The sequence below is a fragment of the Anopheles marshallii genome, chromosome 3 (assembly GCF_943734725.1).
Source record: "Anopheles marshallii chromosome 3, idAnoMarsDA_429_01, whole genome shotgun sequence".
NCBI classification, from domain to species: domain Eukaryota; kingdom Metazoa; phylum Arthropoda; class Insecta; order Diptera; family Culicidae; genus Anopheles; species Anopheles marshallii.
Window position 1 is genome coordinate 69,143,480 of NC_071327.1, and position 11,876 is coordinate 69,155,355.

Here is an 11,876-nt window from a genome sequence, read left to right on the forward strand (position 1 = left end):
AGACGAACCGGAAAATAGGAATGACATGGGAAATGAACTTATAGAATGAACTGAGAAATGAACTGTACATGGACTTAGGAATAAACGAGTTTCAACTGGACCCTCGACGTAGTTACATCTATCCTTTGAGAAATGGCAATATCGATCAACACCTCCAAGTATTTAAATTTCCATGATTTCCCATGTAATATTATACAAAAAAAAACGCTAACTTCAGCAAATGTTTTTTTTGTAATAAATTTACTGCATCTGCTTTTAATAAGCACTTAATTAACAGCTGCTTGCTAGCGCCATGTACACGATAAGTAATGAATGTAAATTGATCATCTCGTGTAACAGTGCAGATCATAATCACTCTTTTTTACGTCCATTGCGGACTTGGGGTCGGGAAATTTATTAGTCTATGACCGGGGCGCTTCGTGTAACCTAATCAACCACAGCCTGGCGAAATGTAATACCGGCCAACCGGGGGAACCGGCCGAGTTAATGAGCGAACCAACAAATGGGTCTCGAGAATCAAGTCTCATTGATTGCTGAGGGTGTTTTAATCCTTTCGTGATGTACTACGCAACCGCAAGTCTGCCGTAATCCATGATAAAGTGAATGTGATTGGATTCTTGGCCGTTTGGTGTGCGGTTAAACAATCATTTGAAGGGAAGCCCACCATAGAACTGTTACGTCCAATTACATTCGATCACGGGGCGAAGTTTGCGCAACAGAAACTTTATTGCTTTAAACAATTTAACAGCGTTTTCGTACATGAAGGAGGGAGTTTTGAATGTTTATGTAGTCAAAGCTTAACGTTCAATGGTTATTGAATAACTATTTTGAAGTTTATTTTATTACGATGAGTGTTTTTTTCTCATGGTAAAGATGATCTTCTTGCAAATTGGGAAGGAGAATTCTTTTTTATTTATTTATTTACTCCATAATCATACCGTCATTATTCTAATATTTAATATTTATTTATATTTATTTCATTATAATTCTTATATTTAAAAAAATGTTAGAAATGATTCGCTCAACCTGCATGGTTTTATAATTTCGCAATAATTTTCACTTTATCGGAACTCTCCCAAAGCTGCTTCCCATTTTGGAGCAGCCAACATTCGTCCATTGCATCACGCAAACACGTGATTTTAACTGATGCCTTAGTGATGCTTCCCCTGGCCGGCAATGTGACTTGGGCCAAATCTGAAGAAGCAAAATAATTACACAAATTCCGTGGAATTATTTTATATCCACATCCTGCACCGTTGCCGTCCAAAGGCGGAGATTGCATAAAACCCCACGAGGGGTGTGTAAATACCCGCACTCAACTATCGTGCCGGCCCCGGGGCTTAGTGTGGCGGGGATTGCGAATATTTTGCGTAGGATTGTTTCCTGTCTGCATTGAAAGCAAATTGACCTCGGGGGAAGATTTGCCGAGTTGCAGCAAAAACAATTTCATTCCTGTGCTCCTATTGCTTTGGAACCATATCATGGTTCGGGTGGGAGTCAGAGACTTTGCAGCGACTGTCTGCGATTTATTTCTGCCCCGTAGCAAAGCCGTACACGGCATCAGCAGGAGTCGTTGACCGAATGTATGGTTGTACGGTAAGATGTGATACAATTTGTTTCAGCTTCGACTCGGGAACTGTCTTAAAATAAACTTTGCCATAAGTTATATGAAGTCATCAAATACTGGACATTGCATAATGTGTTTGAATGTCTAGAAAGAAGTGTTAGATTATGTTGCATAAGGTTAACGTTTAGTTCTTTTTGAAACAGACAGTCAAATTAGTATCTTATTGAAGAAACTTTATACTTTTTTATTTTACATTTATTTACATTTTCACCAAAATATAATAAAACTTTCATATTCTACCTTACATAACATAAAAATAACCCCCGAAAAGGTTTTAAATTTACATAATAGATACGATAAGTCTGATATATGGTGGTGTAAAGCTTCGCAAGAACTGAAATGCTTTTATTTGTCAAAAAAGAAAGAAAAACTCCTATCCTCCCCGATCTCCGGTGTGTTACCAGCCATCAACCAAACCACTTTCAGTTGTCGGTTTGACAAATGGGAGCCGTAACGTTTTCTGGCACGGTCATTCGTTATGATTGCCATTTGATTCACCCAAACGTGCCCCTTACATCTGGTGGATTCCTTCCTCCCCCGGAACGGAAACGGAAACACTCTGCACTCTTAAATTCTTAAAGTACTTTTATCATTGAAACGTCAACCGTTTGTTTTCGATTCGAACAGCAAACAGCACCGCAGCCGATAAGATTAAAAGACCAAAATTACACTTTTGCCTTCGGTTTTTTTCTTCTGCTGCTTCGTCTTTAATATGGGGAGTTTTTTTTGTGTGTCTTACCCGTTGGCGTGGTGAATTCGCCTTGACATTACTTCCTTGAGTGGTTGTTGATATTTGTCTTTTCGATTACCACCAACATGCGATGCGCCATATCCCGCGGCAGCGCACACATTCTACACCATTCGACCCTTTCCAAGGACTGCAAAGGGCATTCCCGTGTCCTGGAGCTCCTTTATCAACCATTGCATTCCACAATGAGAGAAATAAACCCAGTCCGGTGCAGGAAAGAGAGCGAGACAGTGCGAGAGATGGTGTCGTAAATTTAAAATCGTTTATTTTTTCAATTTATTATATTTTTATGGTGTACTCTTTATGGTTCCATTTTATAGCTCCCCACGCAGACGATTGGGTGCGCCTAAAGGGAGACGCGGTACGGTGTGTTTGATCCTCGCTAGCTCCAGCACTGTACTTGGTTAGGTTAGGACTTCGCGGTTGCCGCTACGCTTTGGTGCATAGAAGAGCTGTCTTCGCACACCGTAATATGTCTATAAACATTCGGGAATGATTTACATTTCCACCGATTTTCTGGTCATTGGACAACGAAAAAAATAAAGAATGCCAAATTCGGGGCTTCGTAAAAAAAAGTCGCATTATGAGAAATCAGTGCCCGCAGTACACAATCCATCTTGAAAAAGGATCAACCCTCCCGTGATGGATGACGCTAATCGGATGATATAAGTTTGGTAAACCGTAGATTTAGCACTTGCATGACGTGGAATATGAAAGTGGAGTAATAAAATTTGATTTACTGGTGTTGGAGGAATTCTACAATGCGGACGGTGAATATTCTGCCCAAAATGAAGTCCTGCCCGATGCATCATTAGATAGATTTGAGCAATTTTAATTCATGTCTAATTGGTCGATAAGAATTACTCTCAGAGCATTTTAACGAAAAAAAAAAGATGCAGCGAAGTTGTATTGTGCCCAATGCCCAAGGTATAACAACATGTTTTGTTACGTGAGACATTCATCGAAATGTGGGTATGAGGCATTACGATGGAATATACTAACAATAACCTAAGCACTTGTTGCCATGGGGCGATGTTTTCTTTGCGTCCCATGCTAACAATGCTAACTGTCCGGATGAATGCAACGTTAAGGAACCATTTTTCGCAGATCTCCTTTCGACATACATCACAAGCATCGGAAGTAAGAAACGCACCGGTCGTTATAATAGCCTGATGACTGTATGGCATGTGGGTCAGTTTGAAATAAGCGGCCGTTGGATATTGTTAACGATGAAATGATGTCCGTGTTCGGGTTGTATTCTACTGTTGTTCTGCGTAGAGCGTTTGGGAGTATTATTTCCACTTTCATTTTCCACCATTATCGCTTAAATCGTACTTTACACAATTTAGTTTCATATCAGGCGCTACAATCGCTTTATGGTCGAGCGCCTTCGTCTGGCAATCCCAGCCTTTCTGGCGCATCAACGCCATCACTCCAACTCAATTAGGGCCTTTCACGCCTCTTCTGTCCATCTGGACGACCTCAAATGACTTTACGGATTGGGTCGTCCGGTGTCATTCTCATGACGTGACCAGCCCACCCGGAGTCTGGCGAGTCTAATCCGCTGTACGACAGTGAGTTGTGAGTGACAATGAGTGAGTTCTTCGTACAGCTAGCAGAGCTCGTGTCATAAGATCGGTTCCTCCATTGTCCTTCCACACATACGGGGCCTAGAATTCTTCTTAACATCTTCCTCTCGAGCGCGACTAAGTGGGTTTCGTCAGTTTTGTACAAAGTCCATGTCTCAGAGGCGTATGTGATCTTCACACGAACGGACCAGACCAAAATCCCATCCGGACCCAACCCTCCCATACGGAGGACCGACTATCCAGCTACGGGTAATTAAAGTCCCAGAAGGCCAGAAATGACAGGGCCTCTAGACCTCTGCAGGTTGTTGTGCCGATAAAGAACAAGAAGATGGCTCAACCAACGTTGTTGTCGATGTCGACTTGGGACTCTTTTGACCTCTCTGAACCTCACCCCTGTGTAAGTTGGGACTTGTTAGTAGGGTCGCTGGCAGTGCCACCATCAGCTCGGTTTTTGCCTCGTTAATTAGATTGTTCGTTAAATTGCCTCGTCAAGAAAAACCTCAAGGTTTTATCGGCCTGCCTGCTCAATCCTTTAGTACAAATTGTAGCCATGTTGGACATATGGGTCCCTTTTATTGAAGAAAATATAGTTCACAATAGCTTAATGCACTTTGTTTGCGCAAGCTTGATGTAACTAACTAACCTCACAGACGAGCGACGCAAGAATTCCTCTGGAATTGAAAGGCTCTTAAAGTCATGCCAACAATGACGGCAGACGCTCAAACATTCCTTTACCAACTCTTGTTGGATCTTCCATTGACCGATATGACATTGTGCTAATGACGATGAAATCGAAACGTTCTGTTTTGTTTTGTTTTTTACTTTACATCAACAACCAACATCAGCACAGGATGAGCCACGTCGACATCTTGACTTCATTGTCATTCCGCAAGCATTCGGTTGGACGAATGGCACTAATTAAACGGGGAAGGATGTCATCGACTTGCTGTGCCCTATTTTGCCCGCCCTAACCCCCCCTTCTGTGTTGTTCTTTGTTTTGCTTCGAAAGCCCTTCACCTTAGCCTTTTGGCTCCATTGGGTCGTTGCTAAAGAAGGTTTCGTTTGTTTGTAATACAGCTCGCTTTTAGACTTCTTGTCTGCATAAAAAAGTGCGTTTCGGTGATATCTTATACACCTTAACCACTGTAATTTAAGCAAAACAACCTTACGCGAAGAACGTTATCACGTACATCGTTAACGCTGCAAGTATTGTTGTGGGCCAGCATTGTAGCAAAAGCATACCGGAGCATAGCTACTCACAACCCGGTACGCTTTCACGACAACAAACCGGGTCCGTAAACCCCCACCGGACCGTTTAAATTTATGTCCCGCCCAGCAACACAATATGGCACACTCGTGCACCATCGGGGCAAAAATGCATTCAGAGATGTGGGAAAATCCCAAATCCTCTAACATCCGCCACCGTCCGGCCGGGGCATTGCGTGTTCGATTTGTTTCTGTTGTGGCAGAGCGGTGCGATGGGGCCCCATGCCACACAGAGCGCCGGGTGGGAAGGTAATTATTATTACACCCGTCCAATCCGGCCGGCTGCTGGGGCGGGAATGATTGGAAGCAAATGTGCGCAGCATTGTTGAATTATTTATCGCCCGAATGCACGTGATCGTACGATGGCACGATGCACATCCGTCGGAAGCGCCATTGCAGGCCGGCCCGGTGGAATGATGCTAACGGCAGGAATGACTAATTTATCTCGTAAAGAATGCTGCCGGGTTTTTTTACTCGCCATTTTCAGAGGAATTTCCACGTGTGGAAGGGAAGTGCACACATAAATTACACAAACTTTTAAAACAGTAGTTTGTAAGCGGTGGGGCAATTTATGCAAAAGAAAGTGAGCGTTAAAAAAAAAACAGTTTTAGACGACCGATTTGCTCTTTGCTTAGAGGAATGCGATTTGCATCCCCTAAAAACTCCCCACGGTCATTGATTGTTCCGGGGTTGCATGTAATCGCGTCTCGCCCCGACACCGCCGCCCATGACCTTTTCACTTTCGCTCCCGGTCGGCGCGTCGTTTTTCCCACAACGGTCGGCCTAGTTTTTTGTTGTTGTCGTCCTGGTTGTTTTTTGTTTTTGTTTTTCGGTTTGGCTTGCTGTACATTTATTTGTGGCAAGTAAATGTATTTCACTACGAACCGCGGGAGCGTTGTTGTGGCGCGAGTTCAAGTACATTGATTCATTTCGTGGAAGTTTGCTGCCATCAGGCAGCCGTTCGCAGAACAGAGACACGATCGGATCGGAATTAATATTTATCCGGGAGGGGGTGGGGTGGAAGAGGGGGGAGGAGGGGAGGGGGGGGGGGGATCGGGTTTACAGCAACACCGGGAGCAACAGTCTAGCTGGCCGCAGTTGAACTTGCCTCGCACTGAGTCAATGCTAGTACTGGTGCGGCACACTCCCACATCCCACCGGGTTCCGGTTGGTGGTGGTGGTAGTGACCGATTTACACGGCAGTTGATGGTCATTTGTTAATGAAAGTTCCGCGTTCACCCGCACCGAGCGGCACCACCGAAAGCACCCGTGCCCGACTCATCGCGGTGCCTCATTAGCTATGCTAATGCGGCTTGTTATAAAACACAATCGATACGCGCCGTGGTGTGACTTTGATTTGCTTCGTGCTAATCCCATCGCTGCCGAGTATCGCGTACCACGTACCCGGTACCGAACGGTTTACTTCCATTTGCGGCCGATTCGTCGATCGGGAAGGTATTCGCGCTTGGTGTGATCGCGCTTCCAGTGGGTAACAGCGAGTGGTGTTTGTGGTACGATTGTGCCCCATCGGACGTGCCGTTGCTGGGGGGTTGCGTGTGTACAACATAAAAAAAAACAACCGGGAAGCGACAACTTGTGACGGTGACGGTGGCGTACGATCGCAAGATGATGCAGCAAAAGTGTCCCACCGTACCGAGCGTGTTCGCCGGGGCGGATGTGTTCATTACGGGCGGTTCGGGCTTTATGGGTAAAGTGCTCATCGAGAAGTTGCTCCGCTCGTGTCCGCAGATTGCGCGCGTGTTTGTGCTGATGCGCGCCAAACGGGGCAAAGCGCTCGACGAACGTCTCAAGACGATCACGGACGGGGTGGTAGGTATTGGCGGTGCGTTGCGTCCGAACTGCCGGCCCCCGAACTGACGAATGTTTTTTTTTTTTCTCGTACCCGGCACCGCAGCTGTTCGATGTGCTGAAGGGCAGCAATCCGGCCGCGCTGAACAAAATACACCCGATCGAGGGGGACTGCACGCAGCTGCGGTTGGGCATGAGCGCGGCCAGCGTGGAGCGCATGCGGGAGGTACAGTTTGTGTTTCACGCTGCCGCCAGCGTGCGCTTCGATGATCCGCTGAAGGATGCCATCCTGATCAATACGCGCAGCACGCGGGAGGTGTTGGAGTGGGCGAAAACGCTGCCCAAGCTGCGGGCCGTCGTGCACATCTCCACCACGTACTGCAATCCGGAGCTGATGCGCGTGGAGGAGAAGATCTACCCGCCGAAGATGGACTGGCGGGAAGCGATCCGGATGGCGGAATCGTTCGACACCGCCATGCTGGAGACGGTAAAGGAGAAGTTGGTATCGGTTGGTGGTGTGGCTGCGCCAACGACAACAGTGAACTAACCCGACCCTTTTGCCACCTTTCCCCCCCCCAGACTGACACAATTCGCCCCGAACACGTACACCTACACGAAGGGGCTGGCGGAACAGATTTGCCACGAGTACCGTAACGATGTGCCGCTGGTCGTGTTCCGGCCGTCCATCGTCACCAACTCGGAAAGTGAACCGCTCGTCGGCTGGGTGGACAACTTCAACGGTCCGATCGGGTTGCTGCTCGGCTGTGCCTCCGGTGTGGTGCGGGCCGGGCTGCTCGATCTCGAGAAGCGCATCAACTGCATCCCGGTGGACGTGAGCATCAAGGCCATTATTGTGGCCGCGTGGAAGCGGGCCACGCTGGACGCGCCGGGCACGCTGTCCGTGTACAACAGCGCGGCAGAGCCGGAGAAAACGATCAACTACGGGACGATGCTGTACGATGGCAAGATGCTGTTCGAGCGTACACCGTTGGGCAACATGTTGTGGGCCCCCGGTGGTACCACCACCTCCAACAAGTACCTCTTCTACCTGCTGTTTTTCTGCTGTCAGCTGCTGCCGGCCCTGCTGGTCGATGCGCTGTTACGCGTTGCCGGCCGAGCGCCATTGTACGTAGGCGGGGGGGGTTTTGGGTGGGGGTGTAAACAGAACATACTGACTATCAATTAACGCTCAACCCTTCGCATGTAATTCTACTTTCATGCTTGCTCTGCGGGGCACAGTTTGCTGAAGCTGAATCGCAAAATTTTCGACGCCCAAGTTTCGCTCAGGTACTTCATGAACAACGAATGGGTGTTTGCCAACGATAACTTCAAGCAGCTCGAGCACACGTTGCTGAAGGACGATCGGTAATAAGCGCAAAAAAAAAACGAATGCATGTCTGTGCGGCCCTCTGAATGAATTCTTTCCGTTTTCTTCCACCGGTTTTCTACTGCATCCGGCCAAACCAGGAAAGACTTTTCGACCAACTTCTTCCTGTGCGGCATGATGGAGTACTACGCGCGGGCCATTCTGGGCGGCCGGCGCTATCTGCTGAAGGAACCGGACGAAAACATTGCTGACGCGCTGAAAAAGTATCGCCGCCTGCGGGTGTTAAACTTTGCGCTCAAAGGCACAATGGTGTGCCTGATTGCGTACTGCATCTACAGCAGGTACCTGGCGTAGAGGACCTCCGTCAAAGCTGGAAGAGGCCAAAGTGCGGACGGGAGGAAGCTTCTAAGGGGGGCGGAGAATTTTCTAGGGAATTATCGCCCGACAGCGCAGCTAAACACCAGTTAAAATCGTTTCGTTATCAATCTTCTACCCAAAAACCCCTCATCGACACTTCCGGCATCTAGTAACAAATTACCGTTTGCCCACCAGAAGCCACCCATTCTACAGTCGCAGTTTCAATCCACCGCTTAGAACCGTTTTAGAATAGCTAATCAATATGCAAAACAGGGTGTGTGTTTGGCCTACCGTTTTGCCACTTAAATCACCAATGAATACACAAACAGTGCGCCGCCACATTCGAATGAGCCAGACGGAACCGTTTTGGCCGGGGTGACGAGCAGCGAAAGCAAACCCCGGAACGCTAGCGAAAAGGTCGCCTCCAGCCAGGTACGGGTTGTTGGGATTGCACTTCGGTAAACCATGAATGTGTTAATTTTCGGCCATGTTTAGCTGTCTCCCGTGCCCATTCGCATGCTGTCGTCAGGCGTGTGGCTTTTGCTGGTTAAAGACGCTGGTTAAGCGGTAATGTTCTATTAAAACGTGTACCCAGTGTATAGGACAACTGAATTTAAACACCCTTTAGGAGAGGTTAAGATTGCCACGGAATAAAGTCTAACCGTTGTTGAAATGTTACTCCAATTGCTTTCTAAAGTTTGGCTTTTATTTGCATGAAATAATCAATTGAAACGAAATAAGGGTGGGTTGGTAGTAGCGATGGTAGCTCGCTAGATAGTAAGAAGCCCAACGACGCTTATCGTACGCGGTTCAGCATACACATATGCTCCGTACGCTTCATTTGCATGCAAACATAAGCAACGCTTAAGCTTATGTGCTTTGTGGACTTGTCGAGAGCGGTGGTTTATGAACTACTCACAGGCGTGCCGGTTTTAAGCAGCCCTTTTAAGCTGCGTCAAATTAATGGAACGGGGGTTTAAGATTTTTCTTATCAGACCGTATCGATTTCATTGTCCCAGAATACAAAATCCGTAAACTTAAGCCATCTTTTCTCACATATTTTTACAAACACAAACTAAATTGGTCACCTTTTAGGTCACATACCGGTTTAATTGAGCAAAAGCTTCTAGTTTGAGAAATGGTTGAGGTCGCCCAAGAAAATAACTCAAAATAAATGAAAGAAATTTTGAAATTATTATTTATCGTTATTTTAATTTGAACTATGGACATTTTTGAGGTTTAATTTCAAATAACAGACAGTTTGAAGCAAACGTCGTGAACTTCACCAAGAACCGTCATCAAAGGAGTTCACAAATCACATTTTTTCTATGCTAATAGTACAATTATTTAATTGTTAATTTTCCACCGCCCAAATAGACGTAAAAAATCTTGCCTGTCCGCGGTTTCGATCAAATTGTTGCTTCTTGAAAGTAGTTCAATCTTCGGAAAACAAATGCGAAATCACTCGATGTGACATTTCTGCGCCTACTGTGGTGGTTTTCTGCAGTGAGTTAAGTTAAAAATTCAAATTGTTTCTTGTTGCAAATTTAGATAAAAAAGATTCTTTGTTAAATTCCGAGTGTAAAATGCTATATCACCTTAGTTTTCTCGTTAATAATTGTCTCAAGAAGCGATTGCGCTAGATAAAAAGACATCAATAAGGTATTTACGCTGGAAGCAAAACTGCTAATAATGCCACCGGTGGTGAACTGGCTGATGGCGACAAAATATATATTTATTTTGTGTAAAATTAGGACCAAACAGATGCCAGTAACTTTATAAATTGATTGCAATACATCATGGTAAAATTCATAGGCGGTGCGTTTAAAGGATTGTTATGAAAATATTCAGCTAAAACAAAAAAAAGTCCGGAATTTGAAGTTGTCCGTAATACGAATCACAACGATAATTTCCTAATAGCTTCCACAAAATATATTTTTTTTAAATAACATAAAGTAATATAAACAAAATGCAATAAATTCGAAAACTTGAAATTCCATTGTACAGTGTGTAATGGCCCTGATCGCTTTAAGCGTTCAACTAGATTTCGTTGGATGGGTAGGGACTTCCATTTTACCGAAGAATCGATCTAAAACTTTGATACTTTTCCAGCAGTATTCAAGCAGCAGTAAAACAAATACAAAACTCACATCAATTACACATGGTATGGATTTCCTCTGCACCCTGTATAGAAAAGGGTGGCAGTAAGGCAACCCACTTGATGTGTTTGCGCTCGAACACATCACATATGTTTTCCAGCTTGCGCTATCAACGGACATCAAAACGTCATAACTTTCGAACCAGTCAACACTATCGAACGATTGGCCACCAATTATCACCCTTCATGCCTTGGCATCCGTTTGCCGGCGAATTTACCTTCATTTCCACCGCGGAAACCGAATCCTGGCGACCCGGTGCGGTCCGCCTGGCCTGGCCCAGCAATGGAATTGGAATCATAAATCAATTACGGTTAATTTATTACATCCATTTTTACTTTACCTCGCGCATACAAGCGCAAAGCGTTACTTTTTCGCTGAGTGGAGCAGCAAACGTGTGATGATGTGGCATCGCGCAGAGGAACGAACGGTTGAAAACATTGCTTCAAATCAAACTGCCCGCGCGAAAGATGGATTAAATACAGTTTAAAGGATTTACGCCGGGGCGCATCAATCCATCAATCCCGGCCTCCAGTGCAGAACGATGACGGGACCAATCGGGATCTACTGACGAACCTACAATCTCCTTTCATAGATGGTGAAAAAAAAAGTTGTTTTCTATGATCAAAAACCGAAGGCAAAAGAAGCGAGTTTGCTTGAAAGCATCTTTATGTTTTCTATTTTCACGCAAAGCGAGGTGCCCAACCATCGCGAGGGGTATGTTTTATTCCAATTCAAACAGATTATGAGCCTCTCGTGCACCAACTGCCAACTTCTATGCTGCTCTTGACCCCCCTTCTCTCCCTCCCACACACACACACACACGCACAACATTATCTTCGTTATCGCGTGGCGCCTGTGGAGGAAGCTTTCTCACAAGCGATACCAATTACATGCTCGCTTTGTTTTTACGCTCGGGCACGGGAAATGATTAATGAAGGGACTTCCGTATGGTCAGCCACGCAACCGAAGGGAGCAAATTTTTGATCAATGGACG

The 11,876-nt window shown here is 45.7% G+C and overlaps 1 protein-coding gene across 1 annotated transcript; it reads left to right on the forward strand.

Annotated features, from left to right (window-relative positions):
• The first annotated feature begins 6,856 nt into the window (after positions 1-6,856).
• On the forward strand, positions 6,857-8,720 carry LOC128713081 (putative fatty acyl-CoA reductase CG5065). The gene is made up of 5 exons (XM_053807945.1): positions 6,857-7,060; positions 7,146-7,537; positions 7,619-8,164; positions 8,279-8,404; positions 8,507-8,720. Exons 1-5 carry the CDS (start codon positions 6,857-6,859, stop codon positions 8,718-8,720), a joined length of 1,482 nt encoding a protein of 493 aa, XP_053663920.1.
• Positions 8,721-11,876: the final 3,156 nt, after the last annotated feature.

Excerpts from the sequence above, each read along its gene's own strand:
- LOC128713081 (XM_053807945.1), top strand. The coding sequence starts at position 6,857 with ATGATGCAGCAAAAGTGTCCCACCGTACCGAGCGTGTTCGCCGGGGCG. Across the intron at positions 7,061-7,145 it reads AGACGATCACGGACGGGGTG|CTGTTCGATGTGCTGAAGGG; the intron begins GTAGGTATTGGC and ends CCGGCACCGCAG. Across the intron at positions 8,165-8,278 it reads GTTGCCGGCCGAGCGCCATT|TTTGCTGAAGCTGAATCGCA; the intron begins GTACGTAGGCGG and ends TGCGGGGCACAG.